Source organism: Pholcus phalangioides, unplaced genomic scaffold (assembly GCF_987345545.1).
Source record: "Pholcus phalangioides strain wild (caught in Gottingen) unplaced genomic scaffold, Ppha-v1.0 ptg000015l_1, whole genome shotgun sequence".
NCBI classification, from domain to species: domain Eukaryota; kingdom Metazoa; phylum Arthropoda; class Arachnida; order Araneae; family Pholcidae; genus Pholcus; species Pholcus phalangioides.
This window is the reverse complement of record NW_028301608.1, coordinates 22834262-22858743: the sequence shown is the minus strand read 5'-3', so window position 1 is coordinate 22858743 and position 24482 is coordinate 22834262. Positions and strand designations below refer to the sequence as shown.

The 24482-nt window shown below is 35.2% G+C and overlaps 1 protein-coding gene across 2 annotated transcripts in view; it reads left to right on the top strand.

The window, feature by feature from the left end:
- Window positions 1-24482, top strand: part of LOC149075684 (uncharacterized) — a 108258-nt gene that overhangs the window by 60377 nt on the left and 23399 nt on the right. The window contains exons 2-3 of one of the 2 annotated variants that reach the window (XR_016194190.1): window positions 14762-15130; window positions 19322-19644. Coding sequence is in view for 1 of the 2 variants with exons in the window: in XM_089245434.1 (XP_089101560.1) it covers window positions 14762-15130; window positions 19322-19633 (681 nt within the window). In the remaining variant the exon portion in view is untranslated. The remainder of the gene's footprint in view (window positions 1-14761; window positions 15131-19321; window positions 19645-24482) is intronic. The other variant, XM_089245434.1, reaches the window with a different exon arrangement.

The window sequence follows — 24482 nt, the reverse complement described above, 5'->3', positions numbered from 1 at the left end:
ATTTATAAAGATAGCTTATTAATTTTATTATTAGGTATTTCATCAAATTTAGGTTGGAGTGATAAATTTTATAAATATATTTATAAATATTTCTCCATTCTTGTAAAAACCTCCAGAATGATCAGTGATATGAGAACGAAAAATGTCTTTCGCTTTTATAAAAAATTCCTAAAACTCAAAAAAAAAAAAAAAAAAAAAAAAAAAAAATCCGTACGAATATCGCGTTTGAAGAAAAATTCAACTATCATCTGGGGTGTTTTCTATAGTAACCAAACTACATATTTGTTCAAAATCTCATTTTTCTGATGATATTTTAATCTGTATGCACGCAACTGTCGTAGGCTAGTTCCCCCTCTCAGGCAGATCAATTTAATCAGCAATGCCCTATCAACCGAATTCAACTTACGATAACTGCTGAAAGTCTACGAAACTTTACTACAGAACTGCTGAAAGTCTAAAGTACTTTCAGCGGTAGGAAAAATAAAAAAATATATATTTATACAAATACTCGTATTACCACGTGTCATTTAATTTAATAATAATGTTTTTAAGCATTATTACTTACATATGACAGGCTAGGATTCATTCATCCACGATTTAATAAACTTCGAATCTAGAGAATAATTGCTTTTCAAGTGACCGTATTTTGCCTAAATCATAAAGATTAAAACTAAAACTAATCCGATTTCAACCACAGCAGTTTTGAATTATTTATTACTCCATCAAGAGTAATTCCAGCTTATACTTAAATCGTAAATTCTGTTCTAACTTGACAAAGAAAAGCAACAGATAACCAACATATAATTTCAGCTGACAAGGTGTTTAACCAGCACCTCCTAGAGATAGAAGATCATCGTTGTAGTGCCCGAGTGGCATGGTGGTAAGATGCTGGTCTACCATCGTGAAGGTTGTTGTCAGGGTCCTGAGTTCGAACCCAAGGGAGGATATAGATAAGATTTTTTCCCAAACGAACTCGAGGTGACCACCGATAGACAGCACCTTCACTTCCAACCCATCTCACTAATGGCAGTAAATTGCAATATAGCGATATGGCCAGAGTTGGTGTTTGGTGAAGTAGTATCATCGTTGTGAGAAAAAGAAGTGATCGGGCTCAGAACTGGCTTTTTATATGCCCCACATCCAATCACTATGCGGTATTTGTGAGCCAATCAGGAAGATTCTACGCCAAAGTAAGAAGAAACGAAATAGGATGCTGTGTTTCACAATGTGCCAAACTTGCTAGGTAGTCTGAATGATGGCACAGTGCAGAGGCCTTCTATCTCTAGGAGGTTCCGGTTTAACCCTATATGATTAATTTCTGTGTTTTTTTTTTAAAACTGATGTAAATTGATGTTGTTAGCACATTTTTAAACAAAACATCAACTCAGCAATTTAATAGAAAATAGCGTAATTTTTTAAATGATTTAAAATAGTTGATTGTATGTGAGTAAAATATAGAGTTTATCATTTTCTTTTAATGTTATCTGTAAACAGATGAAATTGTTTTCTCTGGTTTTTTATCTTGAATTTTATTTCTAATCCCCCCCCCCCCTCAGGTTGACACCAACAAGGGATGACCTTTTTCTAGTTAAAAAGTAGTTGTATTTTGTACTGAAGTGACAGTAAAATATTTATTTCTAAATATATATTTCTAAACTACTAAAAAAAATGGGAAAAGAAATTGGGTAAAAAAAAAAAAAGGTTAGGGAGTTTAGTTTGAGCAGGTATTTACACTATGTATTCAAATATACACGCGGGACCATAAAGGGTTAAGCTTTGAATCGTTTCATCAATAAAAACTCTCGAAACCATTATGAACGGTTGAAATAGTACGGAAAAATTGAAAATTCTTTAATTAACCTATAATTAATAGAAAAATGAAACTAATTATCTTTTCAAAAAAAAGTAAAAAAAAAAAACAAATATTTCACACACCTTTAAATCGGAAGAAACCATTAAAATTGAATAGTAAACAAACAGGTAAAAGCATTCGAACTGAAAACGTATAGTTTCTTAAAAACCCAGCTGCAAAGAGCAGAGCATGAAAGTAGTAAAAGAAAAAGTGGAAAAAAAATGAGGAGAGATATTTTTGGAATTCATAGCAAAAGCTTTCAAAAAATTGAATATTCTTTAAAAGAAAAAGAAAACGGTACAGAGAAGCGAAACACACACGGAGAGAAATGTTTTATTTTCATTTTATTTTGTTATCCAAAAAGAGAAAGAGAATCTCAGCTGTTTCTGTCATTCTGTGAGCATGGTATGCAAAAAACGTTAGGCGTTTGTGTTCGATTCACTTGGGAGATGAAAAAAAAATGTATATAGAAGAAAACAACAAAACGAATTTAAACAGAGAAGAAGAATCGGAATAAAAGTTCACAGAACCGTTATCCAAAGTTTTTTCACAACGAAAAGAATGGGAATCTGGTTTTGATTAAAAAAAGTAAAAGAACAGAGAAGCAATGCGTCACTTATACTGTATGTCGGATATCTTTAGCCATTTTTAATCTTGTCTTGCCGATTTTCTTTCAAAGTTATACAGATTTCTTGAAACGGAAAAAAAAATGAGAATAGACAGTTCCGTTTTGCTATATATTTTTATGGTATCCTACATAAAAATTGAATTGAAAAATTGTCTTAAAAAATTGAGTTTTTTAGGATCAGGTATGGTCCCTTGGAATAGAGTTTTAATATTTTAGTAATATTTTATTAATATTAATGAAATATTGAAGAATAGGAGAGATTGTGGGGGTCACATATTTCTAGAAAGAATACCGATTATCAAATTTGCATAAATATGCCATCTCTAAATATATAAATAATATTTTTTTTTACAAATTGATGTTTAAGAATATTTATTTGTAGTGGGGTTGGGGGCGGGGGGGTAGGAGCATTTCACTATGCTTTAACTATCATCTCGTTGTTTATTGCTTTTCGTTTTATTCACCGAATCAGTGAGTTGCGTCTGAAGATATCGAAGGTATCGAAGGCCAACCACGCAGTGGTTGAAATACTTGAAAGTCTGGTTGTGTTGATCTAGTGCTACTATCTAACACCCGGATTTGAAGTTACAAAATGTATAAGTTTATCGTGAAAGTAACATGAAAATTTAACGGAATGTAGTTGTCACCAATGATTAAGGGTGCACTTCATAAATTTCGAACTGTATATTGAATTCAAAGTTTTAAAAATTCCGTAATCGCCAAGTTATTGTTTTGACAACAATACAGTTGTCAAAAATATAATTTCATTTATTGTGAATAAAAACAAATAAATAAAATGGTTGAGTTCATTCTGTTTGCGTTCGTAAAAATGACATCTTTTGAGCCCATGAATACTTGACAACACAGTGATGAGTTGTCAAATTACATAGTGATTTTATATATTGCTAAATATTGCATTCAAAAATGTGGAATGTTTTGAAAATGCCTTTACAAAGCGGGATCTGCATTTTAATAAATGTAAGTTTAACCACATTGTCTTTTTATGTATATGACCCCCTTAAACACATTGTAAGATTTTGAGTTACTGCATACCATTTGAACACTTTTTGAAATTGGAAGCATTTTTGAAAGTATTTGTATATTAATGTATTTTAGTATTTTTCAAGTCGACGGCTGCACAGATATCTGCTGTGAAATTTGGGACAAAGTGAAAGCTTATCCTTGGTAGAAGCTTGTATATCCAGTTAAATCGTGATGCTCATTCAGCTTCTGAAATTAGAAGAAAAACTTGATATGAATTCACGTTACTTTCCGAAGTATAGGAGGATCAGAAAATAAATAAATAAATATTCCAGAAAAGCGCAGATGCAACACGGATCGTGCGTGGGACTTCGCCCCTAAAAACCACGAAGAAAGACTGAAAGCTGTTAGAATTGATCTCGATAACAGTTACTTTCTCGCTCTTTTCGTGGTAGATTCTTATTTTCTTCTGTTTCTTTAAAAAAAATAAAGTGTCAGAATGTCAGTGCATTTACATATTTTATGCAAATGAAGCAATTCTTACGGCTGGCACGTGCATTATGGCCGGGCGATATGGCCGAGAATTACTGGCGCATAAGAGATTTAGTGTCGTTAAGATTTTTCTTAGACAAAACAAAAAAGATATGGGAAAATATGTGCAGTTACCGCATTGAAGTATTTTTCCTGTTTTTATAAAGGAAGAAGAGTAAAATATTTCTTTTTCGATTCCTTTATTTTTGGAGTAAAAATAGGATGTGCATTACAAAGTATGCCATACACATAATCGTTAAAGTGAAATGCTTTATTTTCTTCTTTCTTAAACTTCATAAAATATTCTGAAATGCCGGTTATATTTTCCTGAATGATGGTTTTTAGGAATATTTTGGTTTTTTCACTAGAAGTAACATTACCATTAGATACGTGCAACGCAAATTTTTTCTCATTGTCTGGAAGTACAGACATTTCAAATTTGTTGAGGGATTTTGAAGTATTATCGGGCATTTTCGGGTGATATTGTAATATTCTTACAGATGACCTATTAGGATACACAGCTCAAAGTTGCATGATAAAAAAATAAATAAAACAAACAAATAATAAAATGAGTCAACCTGGAAATCATGATTGGTGATACCAGGGTTCCAATGGGTAATTATAACCCATCAAACCCCATTCATCATTACCCAGTCGATTCAACAGTCGCAGCAGTAGTGCGCTTTGCCAAAATAGTTAAAGTCGGTGAATCTGTAGGCTAACCTCACACCATATAAGGGGCTTTTTTCTTTTAACAGAGAAGAATAACTATAATTAGACGCGTGCCAAACGAAGCCTCATGGATACCTAGTAATGCAGTTAATCCCAAGAGGACAAGAAAAATGCGGTTAAATATATGTGTAGATGCGATCAAATTAACTCAATGAGACTAAAAGTGGATAAATGTGACTAAAAGTGGATAAATGCGACTAAATGTGTGTAAAAATTTACACCAATCAGAATCATCCCCAGCATGAAAAGCAGAAAGGAAATCCAAAAGAGATGTCTTTCTTTTGAAAAGAATATATTCTTATCAGGGCCGACATGGTGGTGTACTTCAATTTTCAAGAATCATAATATTTAGGCATGTAGCATCAATTCAAATTCAAGAGCGCTGCTTAATTTATATTTCTTCTGATCGTTCACAGACCCGTAACCGCTAATAATGAATAAAAAAACCGTAGTTACAATCCATTAAACCCCGTTCACCATTACTCTGCCAATTCAAAAATAAACTGTATTATATTATAAAATATTTTATTATTCTATACAACAAAATAATAAAAGGTAAAAATAATTGGCACTGTTTATTTAAAATTTTTTTGATTTTATATTCTCCACGTATATTTTCTACTTACTTATACACACACAGACATACGTTTGTGAGAAAAACAGGAATTCAGGTATCATCAACTTTCAGTTCTTAACTGGAATACAGAGGACAACACTTCTGTAACACAAAATATGCACTACTCAGACGCTGTAATAAAACTCTGGTCAGTTATACACAAAATTTTTTCAATCATGAAAAAGCCGGCCAGTTTAAATTCCTCAGATCTTAGGAGTTGCACATACGATTAAGTAATAGTAATTGATACGATTTTCAATGGCAAAACAAAAGATGAAGCGCTCTGCCTATTCTTATTTCCCAACGTCCATAACCAGATCTGTATTCATTCCTTATCATTCTGTACATTCATATCACATTTATATCATTGAAAATGTTTTCAATGGGCCAAGTTTGAACCGTAGAATGATTGTGATCCCCCAGTTGATACGTGACCCTTCCAGAAACTCAATCATTCTTGATACAAGGCAAACTACGAGGCCAAATATGCTAAGGAGTGAGCCTCGGAAAAAGTTTCGTAATTTTATACAGTTTTAATCCCGGTAAGTCATTTGCGTTTCTTAAAAAAACTAAAAGAACACACTCATCCATAGGAATATATACTTTTTTTTTCCTATCTTACGTTACGTCTCAACTTTCATTTCCGATATATATCATGCTTTACACACACAGACGCACGAAATACAATTATAGAAGATAGGAGAATTAGAGAAATACCATAGAGTCGAATTCTCGAAGTACCAAAAACGTTTTTATTTTTTACTATTCATCCCGCAGAGCGAAGTCCTCCACATCATGCAAATCACGTACTTAACAGTAACGAGTCTTCGGTGGTATTCATCACGCACAAGCGATGGGATGAAACTTTTTTTATGTTACATATTTTCCTTGACAAACCGTTTCGAACCACGCTACGGTCGTCTCCGGAACATGAGACTTTCCACGGATTTTGCTCTGGGACTTGGAACTTTTTCCCAAAAGGCAAAATAGTACAAGAGAAAACCTTATAATTGTCAATAAAATTTAAAATTTTAAATTATCACAACTCGAAAATGTTCTTCTTGAAGTTCGATTGTGATACAGGAAAATATGTAGAGCTAAAATCAGTCGAAAATATATCAATCAAAGGGAAAACATTGTGATGATCTCTTTCTGGGCTTAATAATCATAAGAAAAACATGAATAGAATTTATTACTATTGGGTTCGCAACACTTTCAGTTTTTTCACATGCCAAAATTTTCTGACCAACGATTATCTCGCTTCAAAGCCTATTGAAAACTTTATAGATCATTTTAAGAGCATGTATTGGATAACTCCCAGTTGAACATGATATTCAAGAAACGAAAAAAAAAACCCTTTTAAAGTGGTAAATATCACGTTTTGCAGAAAATTTGTACAAAAACTTGAAAGAAGCAAAACGCTAGAAGCTAGATTTTCCCACTCACTAGAATTCAAACTACGAGGCCAAAAAATGCTAAGAATCCAGCTTCGGGAAATTTTTATTTTTATACAATTTTAATCCCTATGAGCCATTTGCGTTTCCAAAATAAGACGAAAAAAAATTCACTCATCCATAGGAATATATTCTTTTTTTTTCTTCCTATCTTACGTTACGTCTCAACTTTCATCTCTGATATATAGCAAGCTTTACACACACAGACACACGAAATAGAATTCTGGAGGATTGGAGCATGCAGTCGAATTCACGATGTACCAAAAACGTTTTATTTTTTTTTTTATTATTCATCCCCAGAGCCAAGTCCTCGACATCATTCAAATCACGTACATAACAGTAACGAGTCTTCGGTGGTATTCAACATGCAAGCGATGGGATAAAACTTTTTTTTATATACATATATATGTATGTTTCTCCTGCCCAACCGTTTCATACCAACCATGGCCGTCTCTGGAGCACGAGACTTTTCCCGGATTTTTCTCTGGGACTTGGAACTTCCCCCAAAGGCAAGATAGCACAAGAAAGCCTTAGCTTGGCAAAGATATATTTTATCAGTTTTTTCGGGGGGCATTGAACGTGGTAAACCTCACTCTGCTTATTTTTCTACGGGAAGATCAAAAGACGTCGATGGTTTGCCGATTTTTTTATATTTCATTTCATCATTCAACCGTCATGTTAGATATACATACACAACATATATTTAGAAAGGGGTATTTCCACACTGAGCGACGCTGATTGAATGCTGAAGATGAAGCTACAAGAAAAAAAAAAGCTAAGGAAACGATAAGCATTGGCTTTTGCTTCGGGCTATATATGCACACTGCAAATATTCTCCTTTTCCACCCTATTTCTTTTTATATTATCATTATTATTATTTTCGCCTTGCAAAGTTTTCTTGCTTATGAATATAGAATACTTTGGATGTATGGATAACGTGCCACCTATCGCCCCAGGTTCGACTTGTTCCTTTGATAATGGAAAATATACGGAATGATATGCAAAAGAGGCAGGAAATCGCTCGCAGCCGGGTCTTTGGTTTTAGTCTTACATTTTTTTTTTGTATGATTCGAGTAAACATCCATTAGTTTCCGGAAACCTTTGAATGTTAGAGTTAAGAACAGGATTTTTTTTGGTAACGATTCGGAGAATTCGTGAATTATGTTGTCTATCATATACGTGCCGAAGTTCTGTTGTGAGAATTGACCCTCTAGAAGCATTATGAAGCCAGTCGTTATATTTCTGAAATATTCTGTTGTGTCATATTTGAACGAGACCATTTTCGAATTTAGTAAAATATGGTATTCATCATCAAGATTTTTTTTTTAAATCAGGACATTCGTCAGAAATGATATGGTATTTCGGATATTGTACATGACGTGAACAGGGTATTGTATATAACGTTCCCATTGGTTCGTAGGTAAATTAATAATTCATAAAAATTGGGGGAATTGGTTAGTGAAAAGTTATTCTCAAAAAGGGAGATTTTCGAACTGAAAAAGAAAGTTCCAAGTTCTGTTGATAGAGAGCACTTTAAACTAGTCTTTCAGGAGCGGTTCGACCTGAGTCTTTCTTCAATCTCCTCTGTATCCGAAATGTTCGTGGAGCTTCAGCCGGGGATTCATTTTTGCAGTGAAACAACTTCACCGATAGTGCATGATCCACCCATGTTGACATCACAATGAACCATCCTTATGTAAGCTCCTGTAACAGGTAAATTCGGAATTAAGCTGATCATACACCCTGCATTTCAAGGGACTCTGATTTCAATATTTATAGTTATTTTCTTTCGTGCCACCCTCTTTATTGACATTTAAACTTATTTTGTTATTAAAAAAATCCCCCTTTTTAAAAATAAATTTTTTGCAAACCAAATTTAATGATACCAAATCCTTCAATTTTCATGAATTTTTAAATTATTTACGAATTTATGTGGGATACCCTTTATATTCACTATACAGGTTGTTCTAAAATTGGACGAACAAACTCAGAGGGTTTTAGTAGGCATCAAGAGGAACAGAAATTGCAGTGGAACATGGTGTCGCAAACCACGTTGAGAGGATAAAAATCGCGAAAACCGCATGCAGGCTCTGAGTCCAGAGGAGACGAAAGACGGATGTCAGTTGATCGCTAAATGCGTTCATGGGTTCGCTCACCATATCTGACGTTATTACCATTTATGCGACGCCTGTGGATACATCGGAGGATCCCATAGCGGAGACATCAAAAACATACCTGGTGTCTTCGAGCGCGTTCGTTATTTTTGTAGTTATGATTGTACTTTTTTGTCGTCCTAGAGTGACGTCGAAACCTGCATCCGATTTTTATCCTCTCAACGTGGTTTACGACTCCATGTTCCATTGCAATTTTTGTTCCTTTTGATGCGTACTAACAACCGTCTGAGTTTGCCGGTTCATTAACAGAACACCCTGTATAATAAATCATGACCAATATATTTTAATTCATTCATCATTGATATTTTATAGTCAGAGTATTAGATAGAAATGATACAAATATAATTGTACAATAAATTAGATCTGGGTCACTATATATTTATGAACGACTATACCATCTATTTTTGAATCCCCGGTTTTCTCCTGAGGATGCAATTTTTTGAATTCCTCATCAAGAGAGACCTACTAACCGAAATTAATGACTAAAATAATTACTACTAATACTGTTGTTTAATGTATTTGTACTACTTTAGTAACTTTGTTAGTACTGCACGCAAGCACGCACGCAATATTGAGTTGAAAACTCAATATTATGAGAGAGAATTCTAAGTACAATAAAATTTCAAATCGATTGAAAATTTTTCAAATAAAATTTTTACATTCATCATGAATAAAGTATGAATTGAAAATCTCAAAATCTTTGACATATTCAAATAAAACCCAATGGAGACCATTTCAATAGAAAAACAAGCAAAATAATATATTTTAGAAATAATTGTAAGCATTAGGGTATAAACAAATGATTTTTGCAATTTTACCTCATTTGGTTTTACATAATTTAATAGCAATAATTAGTATTACCAACATATCAGATAGAAATCGTTGTACATACTTGAACATCAAATGAAATTATTGTGATATTTCACTAAAATAACCAAAGCAAAACCTCGCTGCAACAATACTTGATATAACGATAAATCCCTCTAGCACGATATTTTTTCGTCTTGTTTGGAAATGTTATACTGTAATGCTAAACTGCTGCCTCTAGATATAAATAATCCCTGTACAACGATCTTTTTTTTCTTGGTCTGTAGACATCGTTATAACAATATTTCATTGCATTTAGTGCTTTTTACATATCTGTTAGTATTAATCCTATTTTAAAGGTTATTGTTTACACAACATAATTTTTTTCTCAAAAATTCCCGGACCCATGATAGGTCTACTTTGCTTGAAAATATTACGTTTTCAACACACGATTCAGAGGAAATATATGTTGGGAAGGTAGAGAAAGAAATATAGGATTTTATTTTGATTTTTCCCCATCCATTTTAACTTTTTTTTTTATTCCACGTCTATAAACTGCCTGGAAAAGAAGAGAGAAGGCATTTTTTGCATATTTTATGTAAATCATGGTTATTTCTAAACCGAAAACGTGGACGTTATGGCTTACGATGAGGTATTTCATGGTCGTTGAGCAGTTTTATTGTCTTTTCACGTTAGCGTGTCCATCGTTGTTATGAATGGAAATCGAACCTTGCACGAATTTGGGAATATTTATTCACAAAAAAAAGATTTCCCTCTCCTTTATAGTTTAAGAATGTTCATTTATTTTTGTTTGCAGCAAAAAATTTAGAGACTGACTTGTGCATTTATATTTTTTAGAATAAAAAAAGACGATACTTTATACGTTTTGAATGCTTTGATTTTGTTATAATAAAGGGGATTTCAGGGAAGGTGTCAGAAAGAAATAACAATACAATTTTGATTTTGTAGTTATACTTTATCAAAGGCAAATATGAATATGCATTAGCAAAAGAAAAGAAACTAAGCAGAGATAGCTCATTACTGTAATATGAAAATCGGAAAGATACATTACAAATTGAACATTTTGTACGGCTTCCATTGAAAAATATGTCGAATCTTAAAATTTGTAACTATCATTTGAAAAAGAGAAATTTATTCCATGATAGGGGAATATGATTGAAGACAAGAATAAAGTGTTTAAAAAAATTAGAAATATAAAATAAAATGAATTAGAAATACATAAAGTTATAGAGAATAAAAATTAAAATAAATTCAAGTTTCAATAAAGTAAAATCTAAAAAATAAAAAGGAAACAAAATAAAACAAAAATAAAATAGAAAAAAATAAAAATTTGCTATGTTTTTTGAAGCATGAAGGTTTTGTCGAGATATCTAGCGTTTGAATTCAACGAAACAGATATTTTCTGGTTATATCTCGAGTTGAACTATGAAAGAAAAGTCATCCACGCTCCGCCCGGACTCGAACCCAGGCCTTCTTGCAAATCGAGGAAGCATGCTACCATCTACACCACTAGAGACAGGATCCTGGCGTCTTTACTTCACACACTGTTGTTTGAATTCTCGGTTCCTGCTAGCTTTTTTTACGATCACCCCTATATTCATTCCGTGATTTTTCGCTTTAATACGTAAAAACTAGTGACAATCAATGATTTCTATTCCAGATATTTCGACGAATTTTGAATCAAATGTTAAAGGAGTACATTTCTTCCGTTCTTTCAAGAGGTGCTAATTCTACCAATTGTATTTTTGTGATTGAAGGACGCACATAACTTTGAGAAACATCAAAACTGATATGTTATCATTTTAACGGGACAGAAATTGCATCGAAATTTCCCTCTTTTTGCCGATAATTTTCCCACTATTTGAATTAGTTTTAGAAACAATAGTAGCAGTTTCTCCCTTTTGGACACTTGGTAATACGTTGAGTATAGTTTTTATTCATAAATGCTTCGGAAACATCTATGACTTGATAATATATATTGAATTTTCAAATGACATTGGATGTAAACTTTGTGAACGTGACGGTTACGTTTTGAAATCTGAGGAAGTGATGTCTCCACTTCATAGCGGTATCAAGCTTCATTAAATTCCTTTCTTTAAATTCTGCAGAGGAATGTGCACGAGGTGCATGTACTGTCAAGTAGTAGCAGAGCATCGAGCTCCATCTTCCTAAATGAAAGCTGAATGGAAGCATAACACACACGCGCACGCAACTTTTTTCTTTGTTCCTGGTTAGTTTCTGTGTTTCTTTAGCCCAAATAATCAGGAAAATGATGATTATATTCCCCTCGAACTCTGTCTCTACTTTTGTGGTGAGGAGATCTATATTTGTGAATTAACTATTTACCGTTGACTGATTGGGTGACTGGATTATTGAACAATGATAGAAAAGAACTTTTCGCGCTGATAATAATATTAAAAACTAAATAACTTTTGGAATATAAGTCAAGTAACTAGACATTTGAGAGAAAATAAAAATTCGATTTAAAATAAAATTTTAAATTTAAAAAGTACATATAACGGTACTTTAAAAAAAAATCTTTGTTCTCATATATATTTCATAAATTCCCACTTTTTCGATCCTAAAAATAATAATGTCAATTATCAAATCAAATCAAGATGTTTCCGCGATATCTCTTTTACATAGATGCTCCAAGTCGAGAAATCTTTGGTAAAGATAAAAGATACTTTTTTGGGGGTAGTCACAAATGTTTTCTTTGAATTTTTCAGGATGAGAGTGGGGAATGCGATATGCCATTTGGTGACACATTGAATATTTTATTTTTGTACGGACTTTTATTCATGTTTTTACAAGGTTATCCAAGAACCCGTTAAGCAGACGAAAAGATATATTCCGAGCTTCTTTATCGGTCTTTGACTTTTTTAAGAAGTTCTTTGTGTTTCTTTACTGTAATTTCAGTGAGTATGACTTATCGCATCTTCCACGCTCATCTCGAAAAATTCAGAGAAAGCATGGGTGCTTACCTAAAAGAGCACCTTCACCAAAGAGTTCTCCATTTCATCGGAAACATCTTGACAAGTATTTCAGGGAGCGAAAAAGGAGAATATGAAATGTATCTGGGAACAAAGATGGGAAAGTCCCAATTCTTTTAAAAATTTTCAATTCCAAAATTTTATTTTAACTCAGATCATATTTTCTGCTAAGTCTCTAGATATGTGACTTATATTATAAGTTATTACAGTTTTTTAAATTATTATCAGTGCGAAAAGTGTTTCTAAAATCATTTTTCAATATTCCAGTCATCCAATTAGCCAATGGTAAATATTCAATTAACAAATATCGATCTCCTTACTACAAAATCAAAGCAAAGTTTAAAGCAAAAAATTGCTGTATTCAGTCTTTTTCAGTCGTATACCATTGGTAAACGTGGCCTGCTAACCAAGAACAAAAACCGTATTACGTATTGTAATTATTCATACATCCAAGTGAAATCATGATAGTATAATTGCATTCAAGAGAGATATTTATATACTCCATTGTAAAACAAAATATCGCTGATCACATTTTACATGGTCTATTGATATTTATGAAGCTTCATCATGATGATAATAGGTAGCAGCACCCACGATGGCAAGGCAGTGAAAACAGCTGTCAGTGGGTACTGAGCTGGAAACCAATCAACAAAATTTAATTATGCTTACCGCTGCTTCTGCTCGACGGATCAGGGTTAATCCTCTCTCCGGAGATGACGAGAGTCAGCACGAAGGCGTTCCACTGGAATATCTTGCTACACAGATACAGTAGGACGGTGGGGGTAGGCATGGGGAGATGCTAATCACGTTGCGAAGAGGAAATAGTACACCTTGGAAGTTGTGGTAGAAGAGGACAAAGCGCAGATAACAGTTGCAGACCCTGGAACGCAAGTCTTAATCCCCTCTGCGGCATCACTGTGCAAGCTAAGCACATCATAGAAAGGGACACACAAACACATGATTGTCCATAAATTCCAGATCTTACTACTGATTACCAAGTGTCCATCTTCAACCTAGTAATGGGTCGTTGTGTATAGTCATTTCGCTGCAGTTAATGCGCCGTTTAATGGCCGACTAGGTGTGTTGGTAACGGATAGCAAACGCAAATAATGGGCTCTGCACTCTAGTCCCTCTCTACTATCCTTGATGGTATTCCTGTATCAGTTTGTATGGAGAGGTTTATCATTTATTGTAACAACCGTGAATTGCGTGATACGCGAAAGAGAAGGAAGTGCGTGTAAAATCAGCGAATGCTTAATATTTACGAGAAAAATTTCGCATCATGTTTGCTTTTAATATCAGGTGTTTCATAATCGAAACTTCTTATATTTCAGATTTCTGCCATGGCCATTGACAATTGAAAAGATACACTAGTCTCTATAACTCGAGTCTTAAAATTTCATTACGGTTAATTGTAGATGCTGCATTTTTCCCTTCAAATTCCTGTTCAAAATCTTTTTCCTGTTTCAACAAATTCCTGTTTCAAGTTTATGTACGGTCCGTTCAGTGCACACGAGCTCTAAGGAAACACTGGGACTCGTTGCCTTTGTAGTCTAGTGTGTTCACTGGCAGTGAAATCACGTGGGGTCGATCCCCTGCAATTGTAGAACAGAACAGACCAAGCTGGCTCTGTCACTCACGCGGTTTTAGCTCATTGCCCCGGAGGGCGCGGTCGTCATGAAATCTGAAAGACAAGGAGAGTGATCGAAGACTCACTTTCGTATTCCCTGCAATGACAGTTGAAAATTTTCTTTCTTTCCTAAATTCATTTTCACATCAGCCAGATGTTAGAAAAAACCTTCGTATGGATAGTGGAGAGTTACGTCACCTTTGGATAATCCGAGTAATGCTTCTCAAGTATAAGTATAGTGTTTTGAAATGCAATATTATGCTTCTCAACGAATTTCTAAAATTGCGAGCACAATTTTTTAAAAATTGTTTTTTTATTATATAATATTTCTATTTATTTCAGCTGCAGCGAGCGTAGAAATCCGGCGTCTCTCCGTTCCGCGTTGGGTACAGAACGGATCGCAGGAATCAGTCGTGTTAGACTGCGAGTACGCATACAACGAAAACGATATTCGACTCGTGGTGAAATGGTTCTTCAACGACAGTCTCGAACCGGTATACCAGTGGATACCGGAGTTGAACACCAGGCACACGTCCGGTATATTACAGAACAAGCTGGACCTGGACTTCTCGGTGAACACCGGCGACACGTACTCCAAGTTCCGTGCACTGCGCATACCGCACCCTTCCACGGAACTCAGCGGTCAGTACACGTGTTTAGTGGCATCCTTAGCTGGACAGGATTCAAAGACGCAACGTATGACAGTGTTCGGTACGTTTTAAAAGAATGGTTCTAATTGATGGTCAATATTTTTAAAAATTATACAAATATTCTCAGTAGCAGTTAAATTTCGTGTGAAGTACTCAGAATTTACGACCAGTGCCGTCTCAACTCATGGGTTGACTCAGTTATGACCCAGGCCCTCAAGAGAAAAGAGGGCCTCACGAAAATGAGAATTAGTTGGAATTTTGAGAGTAAGCATGAGAATTTGCTAGGTAGTGCCTCAGAAAAAAGAATCACTGGGCCCGTGCCCCTGATACTCCTAAGACGGCCCTGTTCGTGAGTGTTTTGAGAATCCGATCACAATGCTTTTTCAACATGTATGAGTTTTCATAGGGCTGGATATCTTTCTTTGCATATGCTTGAAAGATATGTGTGTCAGCTGGATGTTACTAATGAAAGGTTGAATTATTTTTTACTAGTGGCACCGCCTTCGTGATTATTTTAGATAAAATGGGTGAAAAGTCCTTGAAACATTTTGAAAATCAATAGATAATCAATCAATTGACTTGAAGGCGGGAAAAGTGTTGTTTGCATTAAAATATTCATAATGGTGTAGAAAACTTTTGTTCTTGATATTATAACCCCGTCACGTACAAGCTTTTGGCAAAAAATTTGGATGATTTCTATTTGACGGCCCGGCGATAAATCTGGTAACCTCGTGTGAAAGGCAACCGCACGTTAGGAAAAAAAAAAAGAAGAAAGGGATACGAAAATAATAGAAGAAAAAGTAAGAAAGCAAAAAGAAAAAAGTAGAAAAGGACGTTAAAAAATAGAAAAGGAAGTTAAAAAAATAGAAAAGGAAGTTAAAAAACTAGAAAAGGAAAAACAGTATAATAGATAAGTAGTTAAGCGAGTACACAGTATATGCCTCTTTTCGCTCTTCCCCACATTTAATGTATCTACATGTAATATAGTACGTACAATATATGGGGGGGGGGAATCACTAACAACATTATAGAAAGAACGGGAAGGAAAAAACAACAACTTGCATTCATAGGTTTACAATGAATCTTCGCGATGTTGAGGAGAGAGAAAAGAAAACACAGACAACTGGATTAAATTTATTCCACTGGCGTTTGGACGAAATATTTCGTCTGTGATCGTAAAGTGATCAAAATAGTTCAGAATTTCACTCACAGGTGGCCTTGTATCGCGAAAACTCGACTTGACACATAAAATGCAACACAAATAGACCGAAATTGATGTACTTCCTTTTACTATTTGCTCTACATTCGAACACATCTCGAGCAACATCTAATCGAGCTACAAGCGGTATTTTCAGATTGCATTCCTTTGTGTTCAGCAACTAGCTATAAATTGCATCAGAAAATGCTCATTTCTGAATCTTGCATAATAAGGTTTGCAAAAATTTTGCACCATCTACACCAACGATGCACAACCTTTTGATTCCGTGGACCACATATGCGTGTTTCTGTCGCTCGCTAGTCCTAAACGTGTATATATATAGAGTGACCATATGACCCGTATTTCACGCGATATTCTCGTATCTTTGACTGTCCGAACCTTTTTTATGGATGGTCCCGTGTTTTTCCTTGTTCTTAACAAGGTTAACTTGAATTATTGAAATCAAGAAGGTAAATTATTTTCATGACTTTTATTATGGTAATTATGACTCTAATTGTCATAATTAATTATAGTCACATAATATTAGCAATACCATTATTTTCCGCGATTGGCAAGTTTTCTGAAATTTTAGGGGTAACAGGCAAGTTCTACATACAAGGATGACGTCACTCTCCCCTATCATACGAAGATTTTTTAACAACTGGCTGTTGCGGAGATATATTTTGGAAAGAGGGAAAATTCAACTGCCCCTGCGGGGAATCGCTTTCACTTTCCGAGTGAACGCCCTAGACCACTAGACTACAGAGGCACCGAATCTCTCAATCTTTCCTTGGAGCTCGTGAAAGGAAGTGGGTTCGATTCCCCGTAGGGGCAGTTGAACTTTCTCTCTTTCCAAAATATATCTTCGCAACAGCCAGTTGTTAAAAAACCTTCGTAGGTAAATTCTCTACAAGAATTATTTTTTGGTTGTTATTGACAACTTTACTGGTGTTTCAATTTTTTTTGGCTGTAAATGGCATCTTTACTTGCCTTTGAAAATTTTAAGGCAGTAAATGCCTACTTTACTTGCTTTTGGCAATTTTTTTGGTTCTATTTGGCAACTTCACTTGCCTTTGCCAATTTTTTTGGTTCTGATTGGCAACTTCACTTGCCTTTGACTGTTTCTTCTGCTGTAATTGGTTACTTTACGTGCCTTGATAGTAATAGTGATAGCTACCGAAAGATTGAAAAAATTAATACGTGCGTTCACAACATTTTTGGCGATATACCACGTTTTTGTGAAAGAGATATGGTAACCCAGTTATTTATAATGTTATATGTATTGGTACTTTTCTACCTGAACAACTTTCGCGGGCCGAATGGAATCCCTTGGTAGCACGCATTCCCCCCCCCCCCCCCGCGGGACAAATATATCCTGTACTCCTAATCTACACCATTACATCGATGTTTATGTGTTCTGTAGACTTTTATGAAACAATGCCATCTGTGAGTTTTGACGATATACTCAAATTTATGAAAAAAACAACTCTACATCATGATAAGTGGTTAATTGTGCATATCTGTACACTCAAAAGACATTTTTTTATGTGAAGTGGTTAGTTTTTTTTTTTTAAATTAATTTTTAAAATATGCCATGGACTTTTCATCTATCCTGCATTACAATTAATATAGATAATGAGAGGATGAAGTATACTTCACAAATGACACATTAACTATCCGCTTGTTAATCTTCAAAATCCATTTCGAATAATCCTTCAATCTTTACTCGCTGAAGATATCGGAAAGTGCAGCTTAACTGAATTCGTAGAAGATATAAGATTATCTCCACAAATATATATATCCTTACCTTCTCTAACCTTTACTATCGGATCACCATAATCATTACACAGAAAAAGGGGGAGAAAGGGAAAGATGGCGCTGATATGCTCTGTCCCTTGGAAGCCTAATTCCATTAACCGAAAACACATCGTTTAAGATGTCTTGCAAACCGCCAAGACGTAATTGCAACACGAAGATTACGCTTTTAACTCGGCAAATGAGCCACTAAAGACTCATCCGCTTCCTTCTCGATTCTCTTTCCGGGTACGCTATAAAACCTGGAGCAATGCACAAAACTTCTTGCGCCATACAAATTCCACATTACCGACGCCGCGGAGCAATTACTGTCATCTTTACAGCGTGGTGGGGGGGGGGGTTGGTTGCTCTGGCAAATTCTAAGACCCCCACGGTAATTGCATGCAATTGTGCAACAACAACGACTTCGGGAACATTAGAAAACTACTCGAGGAGAAGTAAGTCGTTCCGTTTTGGATGTCTTTGCATAACAACGACCGAGCGATTCTACTTGAGAGGAGGCTTTCTCGAAATTTTTGGACTAATCCATCCCCATAATGTGAAACGGTTCTGAGATTATTTCCCCAAATAACTTGATTTTGTGGCATGGACCACACTTTGTGATACCTTCGTTATCCTGATTATATATTTATCTCTTGAATCCGTTTGTAAGGAAAAACCTGGCGTTAAAAGTACATTTTGACTGTTCTCATTTGAATTTGTGGTCATTCACAAGGCATTGGAATGAATCAATCGGATCCTCCTGATTCATATAAGATGGTTTAGGACACCTTTCAGACACGGTGAACCAAATTTAAAGTTCCCACGAAGCCCACGGGCAACTGACTCATGTAATTTAGTGACATCTTAGATGAAGGGGGAGGGGTGCCAAGTTGAACGCGGGCAAAAATAATTGAAGACTTTTATTTGTTCTGAAATTAATTATTTTATTAATTATTAATTTTGATTAATTTTTAAATACTTTTTTTTACCAATTCTGAAAATTGTTTTGATTAAATACTGATAAAATTTATTAATTCTGAGATTAATTTTAGTCTGAAATCACTTTAAATAATTCTTTAATATTTTATTTCGGTATTTAATATCCGTTAATAATCCGTTAACGGAAGGTGCCCGCAAACGGGTAGTGTCCGCTACGGGAGGTTCCATTGTAAACACAAATGCTTGCAGTTGAATGAAATTATTATGATGAATTAATGTCGGATCTCTATTTGCTTGTCCACTTTTTTTTTTCACCAGTTCCAGCGAGAACGATGGAAGTGAAATACAGCAGAGCTTCCGTGAGCCAACTGAACGTTAGCTGTGAAGCGACCGGGCTATACCCGAGGCCGCGACTCCACCTGTACAAGCTGACGCACGCACAGAAATCACCGACGATAGTCAGAGACGTCCAGACATCAGTAACGAACTCGGACGAAGCGTACAACGTGACGCTGCACAAAAACTTTGGCCAGGGCGAGCTCACGGTGCCGAAGACCACGGCATTCGAGTGCGTCGTCGAGATACCCGGCACGAACTATCAGAGGAAGAAACGCGTTGCCTACTATGCAGGTACGTCGCAAGTAAGTATGACCAATCGATACCGATATGATACCTAACAGTAACTTTGAAGCATTTCATTTCCAATCCAATATAATTAAAGTACACAGGGTCCAAAATTCAGTGTTTTTCAATTGTAAAGGGCAGAGGTCAAAGCCTATTATATATTTATAATAAATTGATAACACTGCCAAACACTGAGTTTGTTACCAATGATATTCCAATGATTTTGGGCTGATTTCGTTATGTGGGAGCTCATTTCGAATGTGGCATTGGTTTTGTCAGATTGGCTGTAGTTTTCGAGATAAAGGGTAAATTAAATTTCAATGGTAATACATAATCAACATACAAATCACATCGAAAAACTATGCCAAGCACAAATCGTTAAAGTTATTATCAATACAAGACCACTGATGTCTGATAATGATGTAAATGTGACAATGTGTCGAATAAAATGGGGAAATAACTTAAAACTATTCAAAGTTCTTTGCGAACATGATTTTTTTAGCAGTGTAATGATTGCATTGCTCCTAGTTGCAAAATAAAGAAGTTCGAATACATAAATTGGCAATTAATCGAGATCGAATAATATTTTATATTACAGTTGTGTGTGTGGAGGTTTTCAAATTTCTCCTGCAACATTTCCGTCAAGCTTCAAACATTCCACAAGCCCTTTGTGTTTTCTCAAGGTAGTGCTAATGAAAAAAATGTCACTGAATGATTTCCAAACATTTAAATTTTTTCGATTTTATTTTACTTTAAGTCACACTAAAACTACATACAACTATATCTCATGCCAAACACACGGCTTTGAAATAAAACAAAATATATTTGAGCTCTTTCCTCCATTCATAAACGGCAGAGGATACTTGAATTTGGAAATATTTAAGTTTTAAAACTGCTTGTTTTGCCACATTTGTAGCTGTTCTGGTTGGTTGGTCGGTCACCCATGCTTTACAGCTTTGCAATTTACTTTTTTTTCTCTCTGTGTCGCATCATTACCAAGACAGAATCACGAAAATTCAAGTTAATCGATTTCAAATAAACAAAACTCGGACAAATGGACAAATAGCTGCTTCGCCCCAAGTATCACAATGGCTAAATTCTCGTGAAATGTTACGAATGCTAAATATTACCAATTTTCACCAAATGTTGCTAACTTTCGTTAAATGATGCCAGTTTTGATAGAATATCTTCAATATTTTAAAAATTGCCTAATTTTGACTGATAGTGTAACTATTTGTGGAAGGTATTTCTAACCAACTGGTACATGAGGGAATGTGTGTTCTGAGTGTATGAGTGACTCTAAATGTATGAGTGACTCTGGTAAATACTTCTTATGTTAGCATCATGTTGGAGGTTTGCCTGCTCACTACGGAGAGATTTTCCGTGGAAAAGCCTCACTACAGAGAGCAACAGGCCAACAACGGTACTAATTTTCAATCATTACACATCACCCATAATTTGCAATATAGAGAAGTATGCATAAAGTAAATAAGTTTGCATAAGAAGTATGGCAGCACTGAAAAATCAGAAACATTACTACGTACTTGCTCGGACTGTTAGTTACACAAATTTTGTTCCAGACTTCGTCACGAAGCTGGGCTGGAAAAGATTTTGGAAACGGGACAGGTCCGGTGGCAGAGCCCTGACGTTTATTCATTCATGCAAAGAGACGGTTTCAAATGAGAGACTTAATGGTTTGAATTCATGCCTCGAAGGTCGAAAACCAAAGAAAACAAACTTTAACCAACGGGATTCCACCAAGAATTTTGTAACAAGATAAACATTTATATTATATATGTAACTTTTATTTTCCAGAGTAATGTTGTCTGTGCACAACCCTAATCCCAAATCTCTCTCGAATAGAATGCGTGCAACATAAATATAGCAAACATTTGCGTATGTGAGTATATGGGAAAACCCCTAACCCCCCCCCCCCCAAGATAAATAAAGTTGTATTTGTTTGCTCTGGGTAGCTGGGTAGTCAGCTCTTAAAAGGAAGTGAAGCTTCATGTTATAGAGCTATAACCCATCCCCAAATATTGGATATTTACAGCTCGAAATTCACTTTCTTTAAGGATTATCAACAGTCACTCATCAGGAGTGACAGGTAATCAGCTGATTTCTTAATTCCAAGTACGTCTCTTTATTAATTCTGTAGAATGCAAGGAATCCGATTCCTTTTAGCCGTAACGAATAGTGTACAATGGATGTTATTTTCAATGTAATGGATCTACCCCCTATAATTTCCTTCCCTTTATTTATTCTTTTTTTGGAGGAAATAATAGTATAGGATGGTTATTTTATATATAATTATAATAAAATATCATCAACTTTATCACTGCTGGAATCGCTAAAAATTTGATTTTTTTTCTCCTACCCCGGTTCATAATGTAAAGGGAGATAAGCAGGTGAACTGAACACTGCGTCGTTTTTACTCATTTTCCAGTGCTTTGAGATTTTTTTAGCAGCGCTGTATGAGGGAGAACTCGTCTCATTCAAGTCAACTCAACTCAACTTTCAAGTAGAGCCTACTCCAATTCAATTTGAGTATCACCGTGGGAGGATGCCCTAAGATGTCTTCGAGACTATTATAACGAGTCGTTATATTTCTTTCAGACCCTAGTGCTACAAATGTGTGGGTTACTTTTCTTACTGTAGAATTTTTTCTTTTGATATCAGGGAGTTAATCCCCTGACTTATATACAGGAATGCGTAAGTTTTGAGTTAGAACATGGTGAATTTGGAGCTGTCATCAGAGGGCAGCACTCAAAGTTGAACTTTTTTCTAAGATGGCTTCTAAGAGTACCTCCGGGAAAGTGTGATTCACTAGATAAAGTTTAGTAATCAAATGCAGGAAAAAATTTGTATGTGCAGATGAATATGCCCTACATCATTTTTGGGTGAAAAAATCAAACGGAGTGAATTATTTCTTCACAAAAAAATTTAAAAAAAATTGAAAATTTGGAAACAAAAATTAAAAGAACAAAGATTTTCCGACATATGTTTTTAATGAAATTTTTTTTTTGAAAATTCTAAAAAAAAATGGATTGTTGGGTCTGAAAGGATTAATGGTCAAGTCAAATTTTATGATGGGAAGGTTTATAGTTTTCTGCGTAAATAGTCATTATTAAATATTGTATAGAAAATTCATCATACCATGAAACGAGTACATACCAGTTTGAACGATTATCATGAATAATTCTATGCTACCTATACAGTGAGAGCATTACCAGAATTTACAAAAGCACACATCAAAATATTTCCTCAAAGATTAATATGCTTTGTTGATTCACTGAAACATTAATTCACCAGCATCGTACTTAATGTATGCATTATTTGTCTCATTCTCATTAAAAGGAGCCACTTTTGAAAATTTCCTCTCGGGTGTTTAATAGTCGTGAGTCAAACTCTCGGCGAATCTGGACCTATATAGGCGGCGGTCCTATTACCTCTTTAGGTAAACAGTAGAGGTTTCCAACGCGTGAACAATATCCATACCAATAAATGGAGGATTCGCATCAGCGTCGTTAGCAGTGGAGGATAAATAAATATCCTTTGCGTGTTTGAAGAGAGAGAGAGGGAGAGAGAGAGAGGAATCTCTTTTCCTGAAAGATTGGTGACCAAACTTTATAACTTATCCAATAGGCATTTCAGCTGAACGGAGATTTTCAGATTCAGCCGTCACTCATTGATTCTAATCGTATTGGTTTTGATCAATAGAATAGAGAAATGAATTCAAAAATAAATTCTCTTTATCAAGCTTAGGGCTGCCATAATTATATTTAAATGATTCTATTACTCCCATCTATATAATAACCGTAATACTACCACTTCCTGCCTAGAATGAGCGGTGGTGTCTAATCAAGAGATGCAAATTTTAGCTAATTTTTGAGAAATTTGTTATCGTATAAACTGCAGTTGCGTATAACCCGTGTGTGAAAATATCTTCCATAAACAATGAAAAGGTAAGGAATTGAGAAATGTTGTTTGCCACGTTTTCGTAGGGAAACTGTCGATCTTTATATGCAAATTATACGCCATCTATAAATCTCTGAAAAGTCTTGTAATATATATATGTATATATATTCCTGCCTTGTGTGGTGAGGACAATTGGGACTACCAAAAAGTGATCCAGTAAGCGGAGTGACGTGTTAACCGGTGGACGAATTAACGAGGTTTGACTATATATGTATCCACTATACATACAAATACAAATACAAGAGGCCACAAAGATGCCCATATATGTAAGTATATGTAAGGCATAGACTAGTGGTTCTCAATGTGGGACAATATGCCCCCCCCCCCCCCACCAGGATCATGGGATATCCTAAGGAGAACCACGGGTGAGAATCTAGGGGGAGAGAAGCCATGACAGATAGTTATAAAAGCTACGCAGCACTTTGAAAAAAAAAATATGCGTGAGAAAAATTTTGTGACTAATCTTCAGAATTCAATTTCCAACAGGAGATGCCGCATGAAGCTAATGTCCAGAGGGGCATGGTGTTATCTGACATTATGGCCGTTGACGCTAATTGTACAATTATTTTAAGATATGTCTGGGTCACCAGCTTGCCCGAGGAGCCCATGATGCTGCGACGGCCTTACATAAAACCCCCATGACAGATAAGCTAAGTGAACTCCAAATCATTGGTACGGAGATCGACATTTATTTATAAAATGTTCTGTTAAATAATAAATTCACACAAAAAATCAATCCAATAAGTTGAAAGCGATTCGCTAATTGATGATGTTGGGGGAAGCCCTCTATTGTACGGGGGAGGGGCCACGGAAAAAAACAGGGTTCGAAAGGGAAGCCATGGGGTAAAAATCGTCAAGCAACATTGTTAGACAACCA